The sequence below is a fragment of the Penicillium argentinense genome (genome assembly GCF_028826775.1).
Source record: "Penicillium argentinense strain IBT 30761 chromosome Unknown utg000009l_segment0_segment0, whole genome shotgun sequence".
Classification (NCBI taxonomy): domain Eukaryota; kingdom Fungi; phylum Ascomycota; class Eurotiomycetes; order Eurotiales; family Aspergillaceae; genus Penicillium; species Penicillium argentinense.
Genome location: NW_026622668.1, coordinates 4106439 through 4131568, shown reverse-complemented (window position 1 = coordinate 4131568; position 25130 = coordinate 4106439). Strand labels below are relative to the sequence as shown.

At 50.3% G+C, this 25130-nt stretch overlaps 10 protein-coding genes across 10 annotated transcripts; 6 read left to right on the top strand and 4 right to left on the bottom strand.

Annotated features, from left to right (window-relative positions):
- Positions 1–359: 359 nt before the first annotated feature.
- N7532_009109 (cytochrome c oxidase assembly protein COX16) lies at positions 360–831 on the bottom strand (the record flags this gene model as incomplete). The annotated part of the gene is made up of 2 exons (XM_056621600.1): positions 360–440; positions 508–831. 2 exons carry the CDS (start codon positions 829–831, stop codon positions 360–362), a joined length of 405 nt encoding a protein of 134 aa, XP_056472406.1.
- Positions 832–1295: 464 nt separating this feature from the next.
- On the top strand, positions 1296–4729 carry nic96 (linker nucleoporin NIC96; the record flags this gene model as incomplete). Its single annotated transcript, XM_056621599.1, has 6 exons — positions 1296–1756; positions 1831–2497; positions 2556–3537; positions 3608–3867; positions 3909–4322; positions 4403–4729. The coding sequence occupies 6 exons, from the start codon at positions 1296–1298 to the stop codon at positions 4727–4729; spliced, it is 3111 nt and encodes a 1036-aa protein (XP_056472405.1).
- A 1327-nt stretch (positions 4730–6056) lies between these two features.
- On the top strand, positions 6057–7493 carry N7532_009107 (RibD family protein; the record flags this gene model as incomplete). Its single annotated transcript, XM_056621598.1, has 1 exon — positions 6057–7493. The coding sequence occupies one exon, from the start codon at positions 6057–6059 to the stop codon at positions 7491–7493; it is 1437 nt and encodes a 478-aa protein (XP_056472404.1).
- A 41-nt stretch (positions 7494–7534) lies between these two features.
- N7532_009106 (2-5-diamino-6-ribosylamino-4(3H)-pyrimidinone 5'-phosphate reductase) lies at positions 7535–7921 on the top strand (the record flags this gene model as incomplete). Its single annotated transcript, XM_056621597.1, has 1 exon — positions 7535–7921. One exon carries the CDS (start codon positions 7535–7537, stop codon positions 7919–7921), a length of 387 nt encoding a protein of 128 aa, XP_056472403.1.
- Positions 7922–8473: 552 nt separating this feature from the next.
- On the top strand, positions 8474–10311 carry N7532_009105 (RCC1 domain-containing protein; the record flags this gene model as incomplete). The annotated part of the gene is made up of 3 exons (XM_056621596.1): positions 8474–8972; positions 8999–9411; positions 9487–10311. The coding sequence occupies 3 exons, from the start codon at positions 8474–8476 to the stop codon at positions 10309–10311; spliced, it is 1737 nt and encodes a 578-aa protein (XP_056472402.1).
- Positions 10312–10725: 414 nt separating this feature from the next.
- Positions 10726–11678, bottom strand: N7532_009104 (Chromosome segregation in meiosis protein 3; the record flags this gene model as incomplete). The annotated part of the gene is made up of 3 exons (XM_056621595.1): positions 10726–11226; positions 11314–11392; positions 11455–11678. 3 exons carry the CDS (start codon positions 11676–11678, stop codon positions 10726–10728), a joined length of 804 nt encoding a protein of 267 aa, XP_056472401.1.
- Positions 11679–11961: 283 nt separating this feature from the next.
- N7532_009103 (putative NADH-ubiquinone oxidoreductase 21 kDa subunit) lies at positions 11962–12755 on the top strand (the record flags this gene model as incomplete). Its single annotated transcript, XM_056621594.1, has 5 exons — positions 11962–12027; positions 12085–12101; positions 12155–12279; positions 12350–12615; positions 12672–12755. The coding sequence occupies 5 exons, from the start codon at positions 11962–11964 to the stop codon at positions 12753–12755; spliced, it is 558 nt and encodes a 185-aa protein (XP_056472400.1).
- A 269-nt stretch (positions 12756–13024) lies between these two features.
- Positions 13025–14067, bottom strand: N7532_009102 (nucleoside deaminase; the record flags this gene model as incomplete). The annotated part of the gene is made up of 5 exons (XM_056621593.1): positions 13025–13134; positions 13199–13296; positions 13371–13579; positions 13637–13741; positions 13810–14067. The coding sequence occupies 5 exons, from the start codon at positions 14065–14067 to the stop codon at positions 13025–13027; spliced, it is 780 nt and encodes a 259-aa protein (XP_056472399.1).
- A 636-nt stretch (positions 14068–14703) lies between these two features.
- atrA (protein kinase MEC1) lies at positions 14704–23534 on the top strand (the record flags this gene model as incomplete). Its single annotated transcript, XM_056621592.1, has 24 exons — positions 14704–15286; positions 15340–16010; positions 16070–16347; positions 16409–16801; positions 16851–17003; positions 17059–17155; positions 17229–17708; positions 17803–19281; positions 19342–19882; positions 19946–20426; positions 20482–20791; positions 20852–21042; positions 21100–21261; positions 21333–21432; positions 21482–21676; positions 21725–22013; positions 22080–22277; positions 22331–22455; positions 22538–22626; positions 22684–22806; positions 22881–22968; positions 23023–23107; positions 23165–23283; positions 23343–23534. The coding sequence occupies 24 exons, from the start codon at positions 14704–14706 to the stop codon at positions 23532–23534; spliced, it is 7422 nt and encodes a 2473-aa protein (XP_056472398.1).
- Positions 23535–23864: 330 nt separating this feature from the next.
- Positions 23865–24913, bottom strand: N7532_009100 (RNA-binding protein with serine-rich domain 1; the record flags this gene model as incomplete). The annotated part of the gene is made up of 3 exons (XM_056621591.1): positions 23865–24319; positions 24432–24537; positions 24611–24913. Coding segments are annotated over 3 exons (864 nt in total), but the record flags the coding sequence as incomplete, so codon positions are not given.
- Positions 24914–25130: the final 217 nt, after the last annotated feature.

Here is a 25130-nt window from a genome sequence, read left to right as displayed (position 1 = left end):
CTCCCTGCTCCAATGCTCCATCCTTGCACGTCAAAATGACATGACCGTAAGATCCATGGGCTAGCTGGGGAGAGTAGCCGGCCTCCTTGTCGGCGTTTGCTGGAAATGGGGCAGGACGCCACTATTGCACATAAGCGATCGCGATGATCACAGCGATAGCTGGCGGCCACCGCCAGCCCACGCATTTCCCGCAACAAGCCACGTCTAAAGTCCAGTCTATGGTCTGCTGTCATATTCAAGTTCGGTTTCCCGTGCTCCGCAGGAGCACTTCATTGGTGAAAATGCGCTCGTCAATTTTTTTGTCGACCAGTGAGACAAAGAAGAATCGGTCTCGGAATATCGAAACGTCCAAGGGAGCTTCATAGCCTGCCGTCCGGCTCGCCCTGGAACCGCTGCACCCGCTTTTGCTCCCAGTTATCCAGATCCTTGGCCATGAGTCTCTGTAAACAATATTAGAGTTCTGCCAAGCTAGATGATCAGTTCGGGGACGCTGCAGGAAGAACATACGTAGTACTCTTCCCTCTCATCGCCAATGATCCTGCGACGGGGGTTTCGTTTGATTCCTTCCTCTCCGCCAGGACCCTTCAGGCCTAGCTCAAACGCTTCGTCCTGGCTCAGTTGCTGCACCTTGCGATCATATCTTTCATATCGAAGAGCAGCGGCCGGAGTCAGTGCAAATGATCCAGCTACAATGACTGCCATGAACGGAAGACCAAATAGGAGGAAAGGGTGCTGCGCAAGGCGCGCCCGGTAGAATGCCCCGAGCCGTTCTCCGAAGGTAGAGGACGCGGTCGTGGCGCGTCGGAATGTTTTGGATTGAAACGCAGGCATTTTCAGTCGCTTGATATTCAAAAGTGAGCCCAACTAGTAGACGTCAGAGCGGGGTGGACTTTGGTCAAGGCGAGGTCTCAAAAAGTAAAAGATGTGCGTCTGTAGACTCGAGATCTCAATTGATGCCGCGCGGAAAAGAGTTGGATCAACCGGATTATTAATTGTCCGAATGAATTGTTTGGGCTGCCGAGCTTGCAGGTCAACCTGCAACAAATTCCACGCCCTCTGATTGTTGGCGCAACCCCCAGTGAATCTTCCAGGCTGACTGAGGCCGCAATTGATCCTTGTGGCACTTTTCGTGTCTCGAGGTTTCCACGGATTCCCCACCCATCTCCCGCAACGCGCGCTTGTTTTTTCGATCTTACCGCACCGACAAAGCTCGCGACAACTACGCCGACGGCTTCAATAGCCGCGCCGCCTGAACATCTCCATTCAACTTCATCGGTATCGTGTGCGCAGTCTCTATGGCGTTTAACTCGGGCTCTCTCTTCGGAGGGGGCGGCCTTGGAAGCTCTACCATCCCTCAGTCGACTGGCCTTTTCGGCCAGTCCAACTCGACGAGTGCATTCGGCAATGCATCTACTTCGGTTGGAACTACACAGGGTGCCCAAACATCTTCGCTTTTCGGCCAACCCAAAGCTCAGCAGCAACCGCCCGACCAATCTTCTCTACTAGGACAGGCTCAGCAACAGTCCACCACTACCCAAACACAAGGGGGAACTTCGACTCAAGCAACGCAGCCCGCCTTTTTCAACAGTCTACTTGAACGTGGTAAGAAACGGCCGTTTACTTCAGCAGGCCAGAGCGGCAACTTTGAAGACATCCCCAGTCTGCAACTTGGCTTGGACGATATCCGCAGAAAGGCAAGAGAGTTGGGTACCTCTGGGAGCAAAGACTCTCAACAGAATATCGCGACAGGCAAAGCGTACGTTGTGAACACTTAATCCAAAATCGATGGGATTTCGGTTACTAATTGCTAACCATTATCTGCATCAACAGTCATTATCTACTTGCGTCCTCTGGCATCTCCCCAGGACGCACTTTGCGAGACCTCCGATCATTGGATCCGCAGGCATCTCTCACCGCAGCAAGGGAGCCCGATACGTTTGACCCCGACAACCAGCGATTCCTGCGGAATATCCAGCAACGCGGCCGGCAAGCCATGGTCGCGGAAAGCCTCTCTCGGGCTCAAAGGGATTTCGATACATTCTTGGAAGAGAAGGTGGATATGGATTGGGAGGAACAACGCCGGAGAATTTTCGACCATTTCGGGCTTTCCCAGAAAGATGCAGCTAATGCTGGCCACATGAAATCTACCATGCAAGGAGCCTTCGGCAGGTCAGGAAGACAATCGAAGCAAGCGGGAATAAACCCTGTCAACGGACCTTCCGCGACATCTCGCAGGAGTGTCTTCGGCCGTTCTGGTCTGGATAAATCTGTGATCGGGACCCCGGGTGCTGGCCTGACAAGTCGCCAGCTTTTTGAAGACCCAGCAGAGCGAAGTGAGGGTCTTGCTGCCACTGTGTCGCCAAGCTCGCGGCCTTCGCGTGAAAAGATGAGCAAGTACGCGGAGAAGGTCCAACACCTGAACACTATCCGACTCCAAGATCAGACCTTCCCGGTCCTTCACCAATTTGCGGACGTTGAATTGGAAACCGGTGGTGATGTAAGAGAATCCGTTCCGATTTCCTTTCTTTCTACCCCGACTAACCAGCTTCATTTAGGTCCCCCGCCAAATTTCCGATGCCTATCGAGCCTTGGTTAATATCGTTGGCGAGAAACCCACCATTTCTGGTGCAGAGGATCCCATGGCTGTACGGGAGCGTCACTATGCCTCGTCTTACTTGGACGAGTCGACCAAGTCACGTACTGCAATCAAACTCAAGCAGCGAATTTTGGAAGGATCGAGGGAGTTTCTCGAACAGATGTTCTACAGCCAAGTGGAAAGCGACATTGCCAAAAATCCTCGCGAGGCGCAGGTTGGTGGTATCCCAAGTGTGTTGAACAAAATTCGTGCATATATTCGCCTTCGCGCGGCCAGGAAGGACCTGGCCCCGGACGGAACGGAGTTGCAGATGATTGGGCCTGACTACTGCTGGATCCTCATCTTCTATCTTCTTCGATCGGGCCATGTCGACGAGGCCGTTCGGTATGCAACGGGAGACCACGGATTCAAGTCTATGGATCATAAATTTGTGACATACATTGCTTCCTGGGCGAAGGAAAGACGACTCCCGCGTGACATGCAGCAGAGGATCAATGGTGAATACCAGCAGCGCCTGCGCAATGCGCCTGAAGGTACTGTTGACCCATTTAGAATGGCTTGCTACAAGATCATTGGCCGGTGTGATCTCACCGGCCGACGCCTCGATGGTGTCAACCAGAGCGTTGAAGATTGGATGTGGCTGCAGTTTAGTCTCGCTCGGGAAGATGACCGCGCCGAAGAGGCCGCGGGCGACATCTTTGGCCTGGAGGATATTCAAACCGATATCACCGAGATTGGTCAAAGAGTTTTTACTAAAGGCCAAGACGGGCCTGGTGGCTACGGGACATTCTTCCTCCTTCAGATTCTTGGAGGCATGTTCGAGCAGGCTGTGGCATACCTTGGAACCTACGACTCTGTTGCTGCTGTTCATTTTGCAATTGCACTGGCGTACTACGGCCTCTTGCGCGTGTCTGATTTCTATGTTTCCGGTGATGAAATTCGTGAGTGACACGCCCCTCCCTCTGCTTTTGCTCCCACGGCTCTTGCTAACTCTGGGCCTCGGCATTTTAGTTTCATTCACGGTGAAGCAATTCCCGCAAATCAACTTCGGGTACCTTATCACCCAATACACACGTGAATTCCGTACTGGAAATGTTGAAGCTGCAATCGACTATTTCACTTTGATCTGTCTCAATGCAGATCTCCCTGGCTCCCTGGGCAAGTCCCAGTCATCTGTGTGCCACGAGGCGCTGCGTGAATTTATTCTCGAGACCAGAGACTTCGCGAAGTTGCTAGGCGATATTCGTGCGGACGGTTATCGGATCAAGGGTGTTATCGAGCAACGCCTTTCCTGATCAACCTCGCGAACCAGCAAGATTTCTTAAAGAACATCACAGTCCAAGCGGCAGCGGTGGCGGATGACAAGGGATTAGTGACTGATGCTGTCCTTCTATATCACCTGGCCGAGAACTACGACCGCGTCATCGAAATCATCAACCGTTCGCTGTCGGATGCGATTGCGGTTGAGCTGGGTGGCGCCATATCCAAACTCCAGCCTCTCCGTCCAAGGGTTGCAGAGGGTCAGAATGAGCCTGGCAGTAGTCTCAGTTTGACTACTGTTGATGATCCCGTTGCCCTCGGCAAGAACATGATCACTCTCTATGATTCGAAGCCGATGTACTACGAAAGCATCCGTCCAGTGAACCGGGATGCCTGCGCCCTGCTGATTCGGATGATGGATGCGAAGATTGAAGTCGAAGCTGGCCGGTGGCCAGAGGCGCTCGATGTGAGTTCCAGAGCTCATCCTCATCCCTTAATTGTTAAACGCCTCGAGTTCCTAGTTACTAACACCTGAAATCTACGCAGGCTATCGACCGTCTTGGTGTTCTTCCACTGCGGGCTGGTGGCTCTATGCCGCAAATTCGAAACGCTGCTCATGCATTCTCGTCTCTCCCTGATTCTATTTCACGGAACATCGGCCCTGTCATCATGTGGAGCATTGCCTGTATCGGGTACGAGCGCCACAAACAGACATCCGGACCCTATGACACTGCTACGCACCAGGGATTCGCAGAGCAACTGCTTGGCATGGCGAAGGACCTAATGGTATTCTCCGGAATGGTCAAGTACAAGTTGCCACCGAAGGTGTATGAAGCACTGGCTCGCGCCGGTACCGATATTGGAGCGTTCTAGGTACGTTCTATCAGGTGATTTTTGCGTCGGAGGTTTAGTTCCTGTATCGCGGCATGATTCAAATCTTGCTCATCTAGTTCGGACCAATCTCATGAGTTCCGAACTTGTGATTCTTTTCATATTTCGGCTCTCTGGTAGATATTCGGATCCATATTCAAATAAGAGAAATTACAAAGCGTTTCATCTCAAAACTTCATTCTACGTATTATCTTGTTCTTATTATCATTCCAGCTGTCGCAAATGGGCAATCTGTCTCCTTGGGCGGCCCCTGAAGGTCAACCACATCTATATTCCCAGTCCTGAGACCCGATGGCATGGAGATTGGAAGGATTCAACGCTAGTGTGTGCAGGCATCGTCTTCAGGCTATACAACTATTCTTAGTCCACATGGCTGCTATCACTGCCTTTTTGTGCAGGCGGGGAAATAGTCTATTTTCATAGTGTGACTTCCCCGCCAATGTAGATTGAATTTGCGACGATGCAAAAAAGTAAGATACACCTTGTTAGTCCATTTGGCCAGTATTTATATATGCCGTTCGACTTTCCCTCTTATGATAAAAATAGACAGACTATAGGCCCGAGTATCCACGCTTCCAATACTCTCAGTAATTCAAACTTTTAGACCATGTCAGGAGGATGAAATTGTTCTCTGTCAAGGTCTGAATAGGACCAAACTCACCAGATCTATAATCTCACGGAGAATCTGAAATATCTTGGCAGTAAGCATTTAGAATAGTAGATCTTCCAGCGTGGAATTATCACTGCCTTCTCGACTTTCCACGTCCTCATACTGAAGATCCAGGACTTCATACGACCATAATTCTTGCCTGGCTTCTCAGGTACATAATCAAAGGCTACGCTAGGCAAGGCGACCTGTTTAAGGCTTCCTTGAGAACTAGAATTTACACTAGGGCCCAGTGAGGGAAAGGGCTTGATTCTTGGTAACAGAAAGAATCCAGCCCAATCTATATTTCCAGGAATAAGGTGGCCTCTACAACCACTTTTCTTTGATCTTATTCTTCTATCTGTACTCATAGAAGTGTAAATACCCCATGGTAGAGATCAAACTAGATTACCATCCTAGGAACGTGTCGCTATCAAATAACTGCCACATAGATAGTGTAGATTAAACGCGTCTTGTTGGCTTGTGCCATCGTGCCAAGCCTCATGCAGATTTCCTCCGCAACATCGCGCCCGCATGCGCGCTTTCTCGTCGCGTTTGAACCGCCGATGGAGTCGCCATATACCGTCGCCCCAATGATTTGCCAATTCCATCGACCGGAAATTCACTGAAAATCGTCTGCGCGCTGCCGGGTCTCAGCACACCATGGACGATGCACCCCACGCGTTAGACTCGAGTCCGTGGCCGGTAGCGCCCGAGAGCGACTCAACATCACTACACAATGCGAACGGAAGGGCAACGGATAGGATGGAGCACACAGAGAACGACATCGAGCCTGTACTGGACAATACATCAGAAGACGTGACGAACAAAGACCCTCCACAACCCGGACACCCTACAACTCCCATGAATCTGTCGGGCGCGCTGGAGAAGCAAGCTAGGCAAGCCGAGACAAATGATTTTAACAAGAACGATGCAATCGGCGAGCCAGAAAGCGTGGAGCCGACGGTCTCGGATGGCCAGTCGAGTCAGAGCATGTTCAATAACCCGCCAAATCTTGCGAGGATTCGAAGGGTATTATTTGAGTGCAGTGATCCGATCGAAATCAGTCTAGAGGAGTTTGAAACATATTGGCCGTTCATTGACAATTTCTGGGTCAAGCAAAGATCCAATTCCAGCAAAGAGGGCCATTGCACGACAGACTACTATATGTGTCGATTAAGACGTCCGACGCATCGCACATCCTTGCCAGAGGGGCAACGTTCCCGAAAGAAACGCTCACGCGAAGGGGGCATTTGCAACTTTCAGATAAAAGTTGTACGTTTCGAGGGCGCGTATTCGACAGTTACCATTGCAAGAACTCGAGGAAGCAGCACCGTGCACTCGCATGATCTTGACTTTATTGACCGGATAAAACGCAATTCGGGGCTCATGGAAGCGGCACACAAAGAAGCTGTCAAAGGGTATTTGCCCTCTTCCATATATGCCAAGTTTCACGAGGAGCCTGAGAAGCTTCAAGAAGCAGGTGGTCGCTTCCTGACCGCAACAGATCTACGCAATGTTTCCGCCAAATGGCGCATACAAAACCCCGAGGTCAAGCTTATTCCACATGAAGGTTACGAGTATCAGAAAGGACGGGGGATTGTCAAGTCTCAGAGTTCCGATGTCGGCCAGAGCACTGCGGCGCAACCTATGCAATCGAGTTCGGTTCTTACACTGCCCCAGGTGCCTCCTGATATGCTTCCCTTTCCCCAATTTTCGCTGGATTTTCTGCACCCTTACCTCCCTAGCCACTCCGATCGGCGCGAGTTTCCGCATGTCACGCTATCATACGCATCATCAATGGATTCGAAAGTCTCTCTCCGTGCAGGAATGCAAACAGTATTGTCGGGACCCGAGGCCAAATTGATGACCCATTATTTACGGTCGCGTCACGATGCGATTCTCATAGGTGTGGGGACTGTGCTTGCAGATAACCCTGGTCTCAACTGTCGCCTCGAAGGATCTGGCGGCTTCGGGGGGCTTGGAAGGATGTGGCAGCCACGTCCGGTGGTTATTGACCCCATGGGACGATGGCCGCTCCATCCCGAGTGTCGCATGTTACGAACGGCAGTAGAGGGCAAAGGGAAGGCCCCTGGATAGTGGTGTCACCCGCGGCGGAAATTCACCCGCAGACTCTCATGATGCTCAAGGGCTACGGAGGCGACTTTCTTCGGATTGTAGAATACAATCAGAATTGGCGCTTACGTTGGGAAGCCGTACTCCAGGCACTCGCATCCGAGGGCATTAGGAGTGTCATGATTGAAGGAGGCGGATCCGTCCTGAGTGAGCTACTCAATCCGGAGTATACCAACTTCATCGACTCAATCATAGTGACTGTGGCGCCCACCTATTTGGGTCGCGGTGGTGTTGGTGTCAGCCCAGATTCGAAACTCGACCAGGAGGGCAATCCCCATGCGGCATTGAATCCGCGCGAAGTGAAGTGGACGCCACTTGGGCAAAATGTCATCATGTGCGGCAAGATTGGCTCGCACGAAGCGACTCCTGGAGATCACCAGAATGACTCGTGATATTATTGTGTAATTATTATTACCTTAGGGTACCCTAGTTAGTAGTTACAGTATATACATGTACTACATATGCACCTTTTGTCCCAGCGGTAATGGCATTCACTAGGAGTAAAGTGCCAACAATTTGACGACTTGAGGTCCATACACATTGAGTAAAATCTCAGTAACCAATCATGGTCTGTCGCCTCCCGTGATATAAATAAGTGAACATGTGGATTGATTCAATAAGATTGGCTGACCCAGGTGAAGCGAAACAAAGGTAGTATGAACAAAGGTAGGAGGTGTCTTAGTAAGCACGTATAGTTATCCACTTGCGCGGGCGGCATGCCGCATTATTTATGTTTTCCTTTCCCTCGTGCCCTCAACTTTTCCTTCTCGCGTCACCCGTCTTCCGTCCTTACCATTCCCGCCCCTTCTTCCTGCCTCGACGCATTCCTCGCTTTTAACAGCTTCGACGCATTCCTCACGTCTTACTGCTTCGACGTCTCCCTCACATCTTACTGCTTCGACGCATTCCTAACTTCCTGCTGCTTTGTCGCATTCCTGAGCAAAATGGCTCCGAAGAAAGCCACTGCCGCGCCCAAGGACTCCTCCACTATGACCCTCGCGCCCAAGGCCGACAAGAAGGTGTCCAAGGCCGCATCCAACACGGCTTCGAAGGCCACGTCGAAGTCTATTTCCAAAACTGCGCCCAAGAACGCGCTAAAGGCCGAGCCCAAGACGGCTTCGAAGGCCTCATCAAAGTCCAATCCCAAGACCGCGTCCAAGGCCGAGCCCAAATCCACGAACAACAAAGGCCGTGGCCGCCCCAAGAAAATGGAGACCGCTCCCGCCACCAAAGGTACCACAAAGAAGGATACCACGGACAAGTCGCGTAAAACCTCAAAGACGACGACTGCCTCCACAACGACTGCCACGAGCACGTCTCGAAAGCGCAAGGCCGACGAGGTTGAGGAAAAGCCCCGCGAAGTCAAGAAGCCACGAGTTGTTAAGCCCCGTGAGCCCAAGGCTCCTCCCCCAAAGGTCGTCATTAATGAAGCCCCGAAGACACGTTTGAATGTCTACGTCTGTGGCGAGGAAGCTCTGGCGAGCTCGGCCTGGGAACCGCGAAGAACGTTATTGACGTGAAGCGCCCTCGCCTAAATCAGCTCCTGGCCGCCGACAAGGCCGGCGTTGTTCAAGTCGCCGTTGGTGGTATGCACTGCCTAGCCCTCACCCACGACAACCAGATCCTTTCCTGGGGTGTCAACGACCAAGGTGCTTTGGGCAGAGACACTGCCTGGGAGGGCGGTTTCAAAGATATCGACGACAACAGCGACTCGGATTCAGATGACGAGGACAGCGGCTTGAACCCCCACGAATCTACTCCGACCGCCATTCCGGCCAATTGCTTCCCCAAAGGCACAGTCTTCGTTCAGGTCGCAGCCGCTGACAGCTCCAGCTTTGCGCTTACCGATGATGGCCTGGTTTATGGCTGGGGTACCTTCCGAGTAAGTTTTCTTGTGCTTTGATTTATCTCACTTTGATTTCACGTTTTAATTCTAACATGTGTCCTTTTCCCTTAGAGCAACGATGGTATCCTCGGGTTTGACGAGACCCACCGTGTTCAGATGACTCCCATTCTCATCCCGTCCCTCAAGAAAATCACCAACCTGAGCTGTGGTGCTAACCATGTCCTTGCGCTGAACGATAAGGGCAAGGTTTTCTCCTGGGGTTCCGGACAGCAGAATCAGCTGGGCCGCCGAATCGTGGAGCGCAACAAGCTCCACGGTTTGCAGCCCCGAGAGTTCGGAATCCGCAAGAAGGTTGTCTCGATCGGCTGTGGCTCCTACCACTCCTTTGCTATTTCCGCCACCGGCACTGTTTACGCGTGGGGTCTCAACAGCTTCGGCGCAACTGCAATTCGAGAGGGTGCAGGCGATGATGAAGCCGCCATTGTGCACCCTACTATCGTTGATTCGCTTTCGGACCGCAACATGGTCCAGCTCTGTGGTGGTTCTCACCATTCCATTGGCCGCACCTCCGATGGCCAATGCTTGGTTTGGGGCCGCCTGGATGGCTTCCAGAGTGGCCTGAAGGTTGACACCCTGGCGGACGATGCCGTGATTAAGGATGAGCGGGGGAAGCCCCGAATTTTGATCGAGCCCACTCAAGTGCCTGGAATTGTGGCCAAGGGCGTCGCGGCGGCTTCGGACCACTCCCTCGTGGTCGATGCCGATGGCCGAGCATGGTCCTGGGGCTTCTCGGCCACCTACCAGACTGGCCAGGGGACCCAGGATGACATTGAGGTGGCCACAGTCATCGACAACACCGCTGTCCGTGGAAAGCAGTTGAACTGGGCCGGGGCAGGTGGCCAGTTCTCGGTGTTTACCTCGCCCGCCAGCGAGTAAACAGAATTCGGGAGTTTTACTTGCCCACGCCAACCATGACGTTGGGCAATTGGGGTGCTCGCCGCACACGTCTTCATGTTTTCTATATTTTTACCAATGTGCGGCGAGCACGCATGTGATATCATAGCACTATGTAATATTGTTAAAAATGTCTATTTTTATCATAAGAATATTTTGACCAATGTGCGGCACAGTACGGAAGACTTTTAGATATTAGTAGTCGCTCGACTGCTACAATACTGTAGAATATGTTTATTCTTATTGCTCAAGCAAAGGGTTCATTCGTTATATACCTGGGAGAACCACCACCGGAGTCGGGAGTCGGGTTAGATTTATACTCCTCTCCCCCCGTCTGTTTTGTGAATACTGAAATTTCAATTTCGTCGGTCGTTAGGTATGAGGTATCTTCCACTACTACAATCCAAGTTCGTTCATAGCTTCGTACTCGGCGTCAAAGTCATCCCGATCACCTTTTTCTGGCCGAGACGTCAATTGAACCGCTCCCGACATTTCATCATCTTGTTCCCTGAGCAGGTCTTCTAGATCATCGTCATCGGGTTCGGGGTTACTGGTTGGTAATCGACTTTCCCCCTCTGGGTCCGCAATGAATAATTGCTCATTAGGTGCATTCGAGCCATCTTGCACTGGCCGTGACAAAGCTTCAGCAACTGGGCCGTTCTGATCGAAAGAAATTCTGGTGGGAAGCTCGCGAATGTTCAATGCATCCTGGGTGACTTCGGTGTCGGCAAAGAGCTTTGGCTTCTCTTCCTCAATCCATTCCCGTCTCATCGTCTGGATACGTTTGGAGTGGCCGAGTTTCTCAATCATAGCTAAGCCGTCTGCAAATTTTGCGCGTGGGAATAGGTCATCCAGCCAAAGCTGGTAAAAATTCAACAGACGAGCTGCGTCAGAGAACTGTTTCAAGGAACGGTTAGTCAGACTTTACCAACGAACTCCTCACGACGTGCCGTGCGCGGCAGTCAAACGAAGCGTCACTCTTACCTCGTGTCCTTTTCCTTTGAATTTAAGCTTCTGCTTCGCTGCCCGCCGCAGCTTGGGAACACCGAGCTGTGAAAGTAGACTTGCGTGTGTATTGTTAGTTCAGATCCGATCTCATGGAAGTGACGGCCTCTATCACTATACCGATTCTCATCCAGCTTCGCTACTGGCTGGCGCTTCTTGGTGACCTTGACCTCTTCATCGAGACCCAGCCCGAGTGACGACGGATCTCCATTTTGCGGTTTGTCATTAGCGTTATCGGCCTGGGATTCGTTCGCTCCCTGGAAGATGTCTTCGAGGCCAACATCGTAATCGAATAGACCGTTCACGTTGGCTGGAGAGCTCGCTCGTTCTGGGGAGACAGTCATGGCGGCTTGGTTCTGAAGGCGGCCTCGGGTTCGCAGGGCCGTGAGTTGTGGATTTTTGGTCTTTGCAATTGCGCCGCAGTGCAGCAGCTCGGCCGTTCCCCAGAAACGCGTGGCGACGAACGCGTCGGAAGGAGCCAATCGCAGCCCGGGTAATCGGGGGCTGCCGCTAGACTGGAAGTGGCTAGCTCTCCAGGTCACTTTGATGACTAAGCTCCAACTTCCAATGTTCCGAACTTCAACTCTGCACTGAACCCGCGATCCCACCTTTTGCCGCAAACCGAACATGGCGTCCGATCCCAAAGCAGACCTGGCCGTTGTGCCGCCGAAACTGACTCCGACTGACTATCCTGTATGACCTATCCACTCACCCCTGCACAATGTTTCGCTTGGCTAACGCTCCTACTAGGTCATTGACACCGACCCGTATGATGAAGCCCGGACCCTATGCTTTATTCAACCGCTTACAATGACTCTAGGCATATGCGACGTGTATTTGGATATGCTCGGAACTCGGACTATGCCGTGGCCGGTGCAATGGGTGCAGTCTCTCCATTTGCGTTCTGGCTCATGGAAAGATTGAGCCCCTCTCAAGCTGGCCGGGGTGCCTTCCCCCCGTCATGCGTCTCGCAACTACAATTGGATTGCTCGGTGGCCTTCACGTTTTCTATCAGCGATCTTGCAGTATGCTTCCGGAACCCCTTCGAGGGCAATTGCGATGCTCACACTCGTCACAGATCGTTTCTATGGATTCACTGAAAACAAGAGGGAAGTCGAGATGGACATGCGGGAGATGGTTGACAAGGTGAAGAAGGGCGAACCATTGTATGGTGCCCCCCATATGTCCTCTTACCTTCAGGGTGTTGCTGCCCGCAACTCGCGGTACTCGCAGCTCTTCATTCATGTCATCCCCTGGGGCAACTTTTTCAACCACGACCAGGTGAGTCTCCACAGCACAAGCATCGCATCCTAGAGAAAATACTAACAGTCAAGTAGCATGGTGTCGATACCGCCAAGTACTATCAACAAGCAGAGAGGGAGCTGGAGGCCGAGCGATTGGCGAAGGCCGGCTCCGCATAAACTCTCTAAAATTATTCGTCTATCCGTGAAGCTGAACGTACAGTTGCACGATTTCTGTACACATATCCTTTTGTGTTTTCTCAAGGCGCGTCTGAATTAAAGAAATCAATTTTTTTCCATTGATAAGCAATTCCATTGGAAATCCCGGGTAACTCCACTACTCCCGTGCTGTAAATGAACCAGATAATTCCATTGCGCCTCGTTGAAAATATCTTCCATGTCAGACACCACGTCCCATGATATAGAGTCAAAAAAATAAGGGAGCACCATCAACCAAGAACAGACATGGAATCATCTCCATCATCCTTGCCACCATCCTCATTCTCTCCATTACCGCCAGATTGCTGTCCACGGCCCTTTTTGATTCGTGGATTGGGGGCTGAGCTTGGCTTAGTCTTGACTTGGGTCTGCAAGGGAACAGGGTGATTTATCCACAAACATACCTCGATCGTTATTCTGCTCGTAGAAGCGACGGAGCAGCGCAACTGCCTCATCTCTGAAGATCCCGCCGACCACTGGGTAGGGCGCATCGATCGAAGAACTGCCAACAAGTTAGCCAGACAGCTCTTTTTTTTATCTTTTGTTTTGTTTGGGCATTTTGGAATTAAAATTTACTCAGCGTGGATGCCCAGGATGCCACCGCAGCCCCCGAAACGATCATTGACAGCACCGTAATAAACGCTTCGGATATGGAACTGTCTGAGGGCTGAAGCGCACATGATGCATGGCTCCACGGTAACGTAGAGATCCGTCTCCCTGAGGATGGCTCGGCGATACTTCCGGCATGCCTGGTTGAGGGCAAGAAACTCGGCATGGCGCGATCCCTGAAAATTTATCAGCGATCAAGTGTTTTCCACGGATTGGAGATGATTGCAACTTACATTCATGGTTCGATTGGTGGCGTTCATGCCATAGCCGATGATCTTATCATCGTGGACCAGGACGCATCCAACTGGGGTTTCGCCAGCGGCAAGGGCTTTTTCTCCCTGTAGGTTGCCATGGTCAGTTTTGAAGATGTCATGTAAGATTGAGGAGATGGGGAAGGATGGCTCACCATAAGTAGGGCCTCCTTCATGAAATAACGATGCTTTTCATCGTCAGACATGTTTGCCACTGGGTTTTGCTCAGACTCCGCATCAGCCGGGTTGGTCTCAGATTCAGTGCCAGTAGTCAGGCTGGGGTCAGTCTTTGTGGCGGCAACCGAGTTAGCATCATCAGTGCCCATGGCGACAACGGGGTTGGCGTCAGTCTTGGTGCTTGCCAGGTTGCTCTCAGGCTCCTTGTTGAAAGCCAGGTTCGCGTCTGGTTCCATGATTGAGGCAGTCGATTCAGCTGCGATCAGTATCCGCAGAGGGCGAAGTCTCGAGTGCAGAGAGGGTGAAGGTTGAAGTGTGAAGTGGGGGGCGGAAGGAGCCTTTGGAAGTGAGGATGGGTGAGGTTCAGGAAAGGAAGGCGCGACGGAACGCCCTTCCAAACAACTCCAACACTCTGCCTAGTATTACAAAACTAGGTCTTTTCTGGTAGAATCGGCTGGTACCGGAGTTGGTGCTCTCAGTAATCCACCTGCTTTCTTCTCGAGAATGACCTTCTATTGCATAATACAATGTATACGAGACAACTTGAAGATGCGGTAAATTTACGGCAATGTACACATACTTCCCTTCTTTGCGCTAGTAAATAGTCCCCAAACTCATATGACGTTTCGCGATAAAGCTGTTCAAGTCTACTACAAGCTCCCAGGGTTGTAGCCGTCGATAGCATACAATTGTAGGATTGTCTCTTGATGTACTCGTCGTGGGCCTCGCAAAATTCGAACCCAGGAATTTTGGTGGGACTGTTTATGCCTCAGGTGTCAATGTCATCTCCCACCGCGTCCGCGTAGATGCGCTCAGGCTTCGCAACCCGCGTCTTTGCCAGAAACTTCCGACCGTGGCGATGTTTGTTACATATGGCGGCGGATGCGGATTACTCTGAGACCATGATGCCTCATGGACAAAGACCCGTAGAGCCAGCCTCATCCCTCCTCGCGGCGCATTTCGCCCCTCATCTAGCATCCCAAGGGCACGATGCACAACGACTCTCGCGCGAAACTTTCTCACAGCTGCGTCAGGAGCTCCTTGGAGAAAGAAACAGCCAACTTCGTGCTGATGAGGGAATCACTGATATTAACAAGTTGATATGCATCGTCCTCAAAGTTGGCCTGGAGGCCAGTCCGAGCAACGGCAACCCAGAAGGCGAGGTGGAAGGACAAGTCCTTGACTGCCTAGATATTATTCAAGCAAGCATCGAAAAGGCCCCACAATCATTGTGGGATACCTCAGATCCGCTCATACTGGGTGAGGATGCCCAAGCTCCATTGTTTGCCTGGCTGATCCTCCGGTTGATCAGATTGGCCAGCATTTGGCATACGGGGACTGTCCAGGACCGAATCCAGCAAGTCGTGAGGGAGATGGCCTGTATTCAGCACAAACAAGTACGATCATCACCGTCGTGTTACAGTGTTCTAGCGTTTCTTCGAGCTTGTACTTCAGGTTGGTATATCCTTGCCGTCATATCCAGTGAACCTCGCACTAACTTCTTATAGATATTCTGACTGTGCTTGAGTCTGCTCAGCAAAATGGTGGAAGCATGACTCGCACTGCAAAACTATCAATGCCTGCATCTATAGGATCGCTTCCGGTAGAGTTGGATGACCTGGCCCTTCCTCAGGATCTCGTTAAGAAAGGTACAGAGCTAGGGTCCTTTCCTCAGACAGTTGCCCTAGCATCCCGCTTGCTGGATTCCTTCAGCCCGAACGAAATTGTTCATGGATCTCCCAAACGCCATGGCCTTGATCTACGACAAAATCTCTCTGGGATATTGAACGGATTCAATCGTTTGCGAAAGATTATAGTAAGATGGTTGCAAGAAGCGGGCTCAAGTCTGGCCTCTACTGAGGAGCAAGTGCTTTTGCAGTATCTTGCGTATGCTCGTCGCTTTTGCGTTTCCAAATCATTCTCGTCGGTCTTGCTATCAGATGTCAATTTGGAATCCACATGGCTCCAATGTCTCGGTGATTTTCTCGGGCCCAGTATCGTTCATCGACTATCGAGTCTACAAACAGAGTTGGCTCACCTCCTGGATGAGACATTACAAGAGACAAAACAGTCCAAGTCATTCGATCAAAAACTAAAGGAAAGATTGTTGCCAGTCCTCACGGATCTCGACGACCAGGGTCTTAGGATGGCTAGCCCGCCCATCGAAACCTGCCTTTTGGTAACTATTGATCCCCATCCAATAGGAAGAGTTTCTCACGTGGACTCACACATATCTAGAGCTCTCTTCAATCCCTTCACGCCAGGATATTGGACACAACGCCAGTATGCCTATCCAAGGCTTCATCCAAAGACTCGGATACCGAAATGACAGGAACCAGCCAACGTCCTGTACTGCTAGACCAGGATGAGCCGAGTGGAGAAACAGGAGCCCCCAAGCGACTGTGCCTGTCTACTAAGCTTACAACGCAGAGCCTATTTCCATTGCTTGTCAGCGAGCTCTCATCAATCCTTGATACGGATGACGGGACCCTTGCGAGCTTGCGTGAGACTATCGAGTGAGTTTCACTCTCTTTGGGAGTATTGTTTACTTATTGTCATTAACTCTCCGTTTCACAGGAAATCATACGAGAGGCTCCCAGAGACCAAGAGATGTGTTGCTCTAGAGATTATTGGCAAGTTACCTTGCGCCATGACAGGAAACCTCCTACGAAAACCTTCTGAGGTTATCTCGCGGGAGATGCTTTTTTGTCAGTCATGTGATGATGAGCAAATTCGAAAAAATGAGTACGAGGAGCGTTCTGAATTCGCAGATTTGTGGGCAATTTTCAACTTCATTCTTTCGAAACTTACCCGCACACCCGGCCCGCGGATCGCTGCTATGGTTGCTTTGAGAAGAGCCTTGATGCACTCAACAAGCCTGAATCAAATGCACCTCTCAACATCGACGTCAGGGGAATTCTGTCTCAACTCTCTACGGAGCTCAATTCGAGAGCTTAGAATTGCAACTGGGTAGGATACCAACATCGCAATGCGTCATTGAGCTGACTAACAATAATAGACACTCGGTAGTTGCCTTTGTACGCCCAAACCTTCCAAAGGATACTCGTCGCGCCAATTTTGTCATTGTACTGGAGTGGCTGAAGAACCTTTCAGAAAAAGATGACATGTCTTTACAGGAAGCTTGTATATTGACACTATGCCGGCTTGCAAGGTTCGTTTACACCATCAGCTTCTCATAGGATCGAGCTCATCATATTTTTCAACAGGGTCTCGGATGACGAGGAGAAAAACATCATTTTGTTACGTCTTCTAGAATACCTTGGACATCCAAATCCGTATGTCTGTGCGGTGGCTTACAATGAGGTTAGTGCTTGATCCTCTCGATTTGCTCTATGTGCAAATCGCACAAAATAGATCAGCTGACGCCATAATTTAGCTATCCAAACTTGCACAGCATTTCTCTTTGACTCCTGCCGGTTTGTTTCGACCGTACTGGAGAACGCTCTCCGTGGCAGTCGTCAAAAACCTCCAATCTCGCCCGTACATGGCCGAGCAGTTGTGTGAGCTCCTGGGGATGAAAGTTGACAGCTTCCTACGGTTGACAGAAGTTCACGTTCTTCCTTATCTTGTCTTGAGCAGAAGGCGAGACATTATCGGCCGAATCGGGGCAAGTCGCAATGAAGGCGAATCGCCTTTTGACGTTTGCTCCGAAAAGAATAACCTAGCTGCAATTCTGGCTTTTCTTTTATCACAGCAGTCCAATGACCCAGAGACTATGATCATGTCTCTTCTGGCTGAGATAGACCCCGCTTTTAGGGGCCGTACATTGGCTGAGCTTGTTCGCATTGAGCCGATTCTCATTGCTTGTGACCTTCTCAAAAACCTTGCAAATGCTGGGGATCAGCATAAGGAGAAGGTACGTCGCTCACGCTCACTAATTCTGCTTCGATACCTTCTATTTTAACAATAGACATGTATTCACATGGAATGTGAGCACTAACACGGCTTAGTTTCATCAAGCACTTCGCCGCCTCGCTACATTCATCCCTCGAAAGTCTGCACAGGGAAGCTATGCCAAAAAGCCAGACCTTCTAATCCATTTCATTGAAGAACATGTTCTTGGAATCATTACGCAATTTGCGAATACAATCAATGACTTTCAAGTGAGACAGACGTTGGCGGAGAAGAGGCGAAATCTTAAGGCAATCGAAGAAATGATCAATATTGCTGAAGGCCACGTTAGCAATGCCTTGCCTCAAGTCAGCGCCTGCCTTCGGTCAGCGCTTGAGATTGAAGAATTGTGCGACAATGCGTTTTCAGCCTGGAAAACCCTCGTCCGCTCGCTCAGCGAAGAGGACATTGAGCCTCTTATCGATCAAACGCTAGCCATTGTGATCAGATACTGGGCAATATTGACTGGGGAGAGTAGACAAGACGCATATCAGCTCATTGATCATATCCTCACCAGTCACCCGAACCTTGTGCGGGATACTTTCAATACCATGCCCTCGCTCGCTTCTATTCCCGAAATGAGTCCACTCGAGGCCAGAATCAATGAACTGAGAGCTCAAATGGACGTTCGAAGTCAATTTTTGGCGCTTATGCGTCGCTGCCAGAGCGAAAATGCAACTGTTGTCGAGCAGGCCTTGAGGGAGTTATTCTCTTTTCTCTCCAAGAATGAGGAATTCCTACATGTCTCCGTTCTCAGCGAGCAGCCAGACACTGTTATTGCTCAGCTGACAAGGGCACTGTTAGACTGTTGTGTGAAGTTCAACAGCAGCTCGGATTCCATTACTCTGCTTTCCTCGCAGTGCTTAGGGCTCGTCGGCTGCCTTGATCCTAATCGAGTGGAAACCATTAAAGAAAAGAAAGATATTCTTGTTCTATCAAACTTTGATCGCATGGAAGAGACCATGGAATTCGTGCTCTTCTTTCTCCAGCACGTACTAGTCGACGCATTTCTATCGGCCTCTAACACAAGAGCTCAAGGCTTTTTGGCATATGCTATGCAAGGCCTTCTCAAATTCTGCCAGCTGAACGTGGCTGTCACTCAACGGACTCGGGATCTCCAGGGCGATGAGAGGTATCAGCGCTGGATGGAACTTCCCGAGAGTGTTCGCAATACCCTTACACCTTTCTTGACATCGACGTACACCGTCACTGTCGTCACTGCCAACGCCAAGGTGAAATATCCGTTATTCTCACCAAGCATAACACACAGCGAATGGCTTCGAACTTTGGTGCAGGATTTGCTCGAAACTGCGAGTGGAGACAACGCAAAGATTGTTTTTGCAGTTTGCAGCCGCGTTGTAAAGGGCCAAGACATATCCATTTCATCATTCCTCCTTCCATTTGCTGTTTTGAACCGCATTGTCGGTGGCACCGAGCAGGAAAAGGAGGACCTTCGAAACGAGCTCACTAAGGTCCTTTCGAATCCTCTTCCTGATACGAACGGTAACCTCCGCGAGACAATTCTCAGTTGCAGCCAGGTACGTATTCCACACCCCTTTTGGGGCGTGGACCTGTTTATTCACTCACATATATTACAGAGTGTCTTTGAGGTTTTGGATTACCTGTCCAGGTGGCTCCAGGGCAAAAAGAAGCACATGAATGGTTTAAATCACCAGTCGTACCAATCAAGTCGTTCACACCGAGATGCCACTCGAGACCCCCTCCATGCCAAGTTCGCCTCGCAGATCAGGTCTGTCGAGTCTCTTCTTGCATCAATTCCACCTGAAAAGATCTCCAAGCGAGCTGTCGAGTGTAAATCCTATTCTAGGGCTTTGTTCCACTGGGAACAATACATTCGAAAATGCAAGTCTCGTGTTGAGTCTTCCGAGAAACCTGAGGCCGAGCCTTTATACCAACGCCTCCAGGATATCTACAGCCAGATTGATGAGCCTGACGGTATTGAAGGTATCTCCAGTCATCTTTCGGTACTGGATATTGATCAGCAAGTTTTGGAGCACCGAAAAGCAGGGAGATGGGCGACTGCGCAGAGTTGGTATGAACTACAGCTCGAAAAGGACCCTCACAATGTTGACGCCCAATGGAATCTCGTTACTTGTCTGAAGGAGTCTGGTCAACAAGGTATTCTAGCAACTGTCCATATCAACTGCGAACTGTGAAGTCTTCTGACCTACTACTTTTTAGATGCGATCCTTACCCGCTTTGAGGTCTTGAAAGAAGACAAAACTGCAGCGTTCCGCTTCTTGCCCTTCGCAGTTGAGGCATCATGGATTACCGGCCGATGGGACAAACTGCAAGGCTACCTGGAGCTGTGTGAAAGACGCGGAGCAGGTGACTTCAACGTGGGCATTGGCTCAGCCTTGGACGTTCTCCGAAAAGACAAAATGGAAACTCATAAATTCACCGAGATCATCAACGATCTTAGACTCAACGTTGCAAGGTCATTGACTGCTAACTCTGCGGCTTCGCTGCAGTCCTGCCATGACGACATGCTCCGATTGCATGCGTTAGCAGATGTGGAATCGATAGCGACTGCTGGGTTTAAAGAACCTCGCTCGTACCAGGATCTTCTCAAGGCATTGGACCGGCGTCTAGATGTCTTGGGTGGTTACCTTGCAGATAAGCAATATCTCCTCGGGCTCAGGCGGGCGGCAATGGAACTAGCGTAAGTCATGTTTGGTCCCCGAAACCATGGATGTCACTAAATCAACTTCTCCTAGGGGAGCATTTGCGAACTCGGACATTGCTGCGGCATGGCTTACGAGTGCGCATCTTTCTCGAAAAGGCAATTTCACAAGCCAGGCCTATCATTCAATGCTACATGCTGCCCGGCTGCAGGATAGATCTGCCACAATTGAACATGCGAGACTGCTTTGGAAGGACGGACATCACCGGAAAGCAATCCAGACGTTGGAAGGCGCAATATCTGCAAACGATGTCAATCTGGCAACCTCTTCCTCAGTCAATTCACAGATGACGTCGTCCCTTTCAGGTCGTGGACAACACCAAGATGTGTTGATCACTGCTCGCGTAAGTTTTTTTTACTCCAATTGAAATACCCAGCTAAGTGCCGCTGACTGTATTGGACAGGCACACCTCTTGCTTGCCAAATGGACGGATCGGGCTGGTCAGACCCATTCCCAGGCCATTGTACAACGATATCGGGAGGCTATCAAGCTGTATCCCAGATGGGAAAAGGCGCACTATTACCTAGGAAAGCACTATAACAAGATCCTGGATTCCGAGAAAGCGAAGCCGATGGGAAAGGAGGCCCAGATCTAGTAAGTGGAGAAACTGCTCAATTCCAAAAATTCGACGCTACTGACAACGCCATTTAGCCTGAGTGGAGAGGCCACGAAACTTGTGATTGACAACTACCTCCGCTCACTGACATATGGTAGTAAATATGTGTTCCAGACGCTACCAAAGCTTTTGACTCTGTGGCTAGAGCATGCTTCCATTGTGGATCAGCCAATTGACCCGAAAAGGGGAGACAATGAGTAAGTCATACTGCATGGAGAAGGCATGGCCATTCATATCCGAACTAAGTCTCGTTGTTTCCCAACTTTAGGGAATTTCAGAAACACACCAAGGCACAGCGACAGAAAAGCCTGGATGAAATGCATACCCAGCTGAAGAAATACATAGCTTCTCGGTTGCAGCCTGCTTTGGTAAGTAGGAAGCCGTGAGCTATTAGACGTTATTGGCTGATTATTGTAGCTCTTCACAATCTTGCCACAGGTAGTGGCTCGGATCTGCCATCCAAATAGCACGGTTCATGAACTCTTGTCTAGGATTGTGGTCAAGTCTGTTCATTGCTTTCCACAGCAAGGCCTATGGACTGTCTTGGCCGTTGTAAAATCTTCCAACAAAGAGCGAGCTTCCAGGGGGTATAACTGCCTTAAGAAGATTACAGTGAGTCCTATGCAAACAAAGGCTGAAAGAATGTACTAATAATTGCAGGAATACACCAATAAGCATAAAGCTGACTCGTCGGCCCCTGACATCCACCGCATGATAAACCAGGGTCAAAAGTTCTCCGACGAGTTACTTCAGTTGTGCCTTGCGCATGTCGAAGAAAGGGTCTTCCGGGTAAATCTGGCTCGCAACCTGGGCTTCAACCATAAAGTGGCTCCATGCCGTTTGGTTGTGCCATTCCAGGCAATGTTAATCCCAAGTTTGCCTAGCAGCCATGATTCCGAGTACTTGAAAGGGTTCCGGCCATTTCCCCGAGACCCGACCACAATTGACGGTATAATCCCACACGCATATAGATGTGGCTCTACCAGTATGCATACATTTTACTAATTGATTCCAGCTGTTCTTGATGAGGCGCATATCTTAAACTCGGCCCAACAGCCGCGTAAGATCAGTATCCGAGGATCCGATGGGAAGATATACAACGCTTTATGCAAACCCAAGGACGATCTGCGCAAAGATCAACGTCTCATGGAATTCAACAACATGATCAATCGGTTCCTCAAGCGGGATGTGGAATCAAGCAAGCGCCGAATGTGTAAGTGAAATAACCTCAAAGACTTCATCGGTCACTGGCTGATCGAAAGAAAGACATCAAAACGTATGCCGTGACGCCCTTGAATGAGGAATGTGGTTTGATCGAGTGGGTCGACAATCTACGTACGTTACGAGACATTGTTGTCAAGCTTCTTCGCGAACGGGGTGTGGCGCCAAATGTGAGTTTCATAGCCTTCCCTTGGCATACTTTTCTTCCAAAAAAAATGAGAGACACGTGGCTGACATAGATCTGACTGGAAGTATACCGAGATTCGACACTATCTCGATGAAATATGTGCAGATCGATCAATGTCCAAACTGCCTTTGTTTACAACAAAGATATTGGCCAAGTCAGGATTTTCTATCGATGTTATAGCCTGTGAACAAATATACTAATTGTTCCCCAGGCTTCCTCCCGTCCTTCACGAATGGTTCATAGAAATGTTTCCAGAGGCCGAGGCATGGTTTGCGGCACGGCTACGGTATACGCGGTCTTCTGCTGTGATGTCGATGGTTGGATACGTTCTCGGGTATGTTCACAATAACAAAATGGATGCGACTAGTATACAGAGCTCTAATTTTTATTTTTTTTATTTTCTTCCAGACTCGGCGACCGGCATGGAGAGAACTTGTCCTTCGAGGAAGGTACCGGCGGCATTCTACACGTCGATTTTAACTGTCTCTTCGATAAGGTACGTACCCCCGGAGACACTGGTTAGCGTCTGCGTGAATACTCATCCTAGTAGGGTCAGACGCTTGGGAAGCCCGAGGTGGTCCCGTTCCGACTGACACAAAACATGATTGACGCATTTGGTGCTTATGGATACAATGGTGAGTTTCATACAAAGTGTCTCGCGGCAATCGAATGTTATCTAACCAGCCTCCAAGGTCCATTCCGGCGAACCTGTGAGATCACGCTCCGTCTCTTGCGACAGAACGAAGACGCATTAATGACCATCCTCGAAACCTTCCTGCATGACCCGACCACTGACTTCATCGGGAAAAGAGTAAGTCATGATCATGAGGATTTGCTAGCCCCACGTTCTGCCACTAACCACAACCATAGCGCCGCACTCATGTCAATGTCCCAGACACACCAGCTGGAGTCTTGGAAGATGTCCGAAACAAACTCCGCGGCTTCATGTCGAAACAACCAATCCCCCTCTCTGTGGACGGGCAGGTGGATGAATTGATCATGCAGGCGACCGATAAAAAGAACCTGGCAGTGATGTATATCGGATGGTGTGCATTCTTTTGAACTTTAGCGTGACATGATATTTCTTTCCGGAATCTTCAGTTTTCAATTTCGCTATTCTTTTTATTTCTTAACCCATAGAACAGATAGTGTGATTGCACATGACCTGGGCTTTACCAGACTACAATTAATATGTAGTTATCCGGTGAATAGAATCACTCTTGTAAGTTTTTAAAAGACTAGCTAGGTCTCAGTCTGAATGCTGCCAGCAGCCTATGAAGCTGAAAAGGCTCGCCATCGACAGATCTTCTTTTATTCTCTTCGCAAATTCTTCCCCCAGCAACTCGACAGGTCCGTAGTGTACCATTCCAGGCTCATGCCATAGGCTTGTTTTCAATTCCGACTTCGGCCTCTGTTGGGTGTCGGACTGCGGCTGTAGTCATAACTACCGTAGCTGGGGCTACGCCGCCGGCGGTTTCGTGGACTTTTCGAGCGATAACCCCCTTTACGCACTGGAGAACGCGAGCGGGAGTACGACCGTGATCGAATAGGAGATCTGGACCGCGACAAAGACGGGGGTCGATAAACATCGTGACGTTCGCCAGGACGAGCACGAGCATGTCTCCTCGGTGGTGACTTCGCATATGATCCGTTTCGGAATCCGAAACGTCCACCCTGGCCACGATTCGCAGCAGGTGGAGGAGACCGAGAAAATGCCCGCCGAGGAAGGATGATAGAAACGTTCAAGATAGCGCCATCAAGTTGAGCTTCGTGCATATGCGCAATGGCCGCCTCGGCATCTGCAGGGTCGTAATACAAAATGTACGCGGTGCCTTTGTTTGTCATGACTAAAAGAGTTCATGTCAGTAACAGTCGGGATTTGAACTAGGAGAATACGGCAGTCATTGAAGAATGCCGAGCGAATGCCAAAGGTTTAGGTATCGTCCGTGGGACACTCACAAGCTCGGTTCATGGGGAGGTCGATGTTTTCAATTTCTCCAAAACTGCCAAAAATTTCGCGCAAATGATTCTCCGTGACATTCTTGGTCAGCTTTTCAATCACGATCTATTCACAAAGATTAGCAAATGGTGACGAGAATTTCCATTAGACGATCGGATCAACGAAAGACAAGACCTACTTTAGCACTTTTTGGAGGACTTGGAGTTCGACTGGGGGTTCGGCTGTAGCTGCGACCCCGGTAATTCCGGCTGTCTCGACTGTGACTGCGAGATCGAGTTCGGCCTCGAGAGGGCGACCGCGTAATACTTCGTGAGCGTGAGTCGTTGCGGGGGGATCTAGATTGTCGCAAGGATCGAGACCGCATTCGAAGGGGAGACCGAATGGGCGAGCGCCCACGAGGGGATCGAGATGACATAGATGTAGAGTTTTGGGTGTGATGAGTTTGTGAGGATGATGGCTTCGAAAAGAAGCTGTTGTATGGTCTTGGTGCGGGAGCGATGAGGGAAAGACCGCAGGATTAGAGACGCATGAGACGCGAGGCGAAACTTTGAATGCGTATCTTCAAAATCAGATTTCGGGCACCAGTGACTGTTTGAGAGAGGTGGATAATGCTGGAGAAGAGTGGAGAGGGTTTGCGCAAGTGAACAAGACAGTAGTTGAAGTGAATGAATGGCGCGCGCGACGGGAGCACCAGAGCT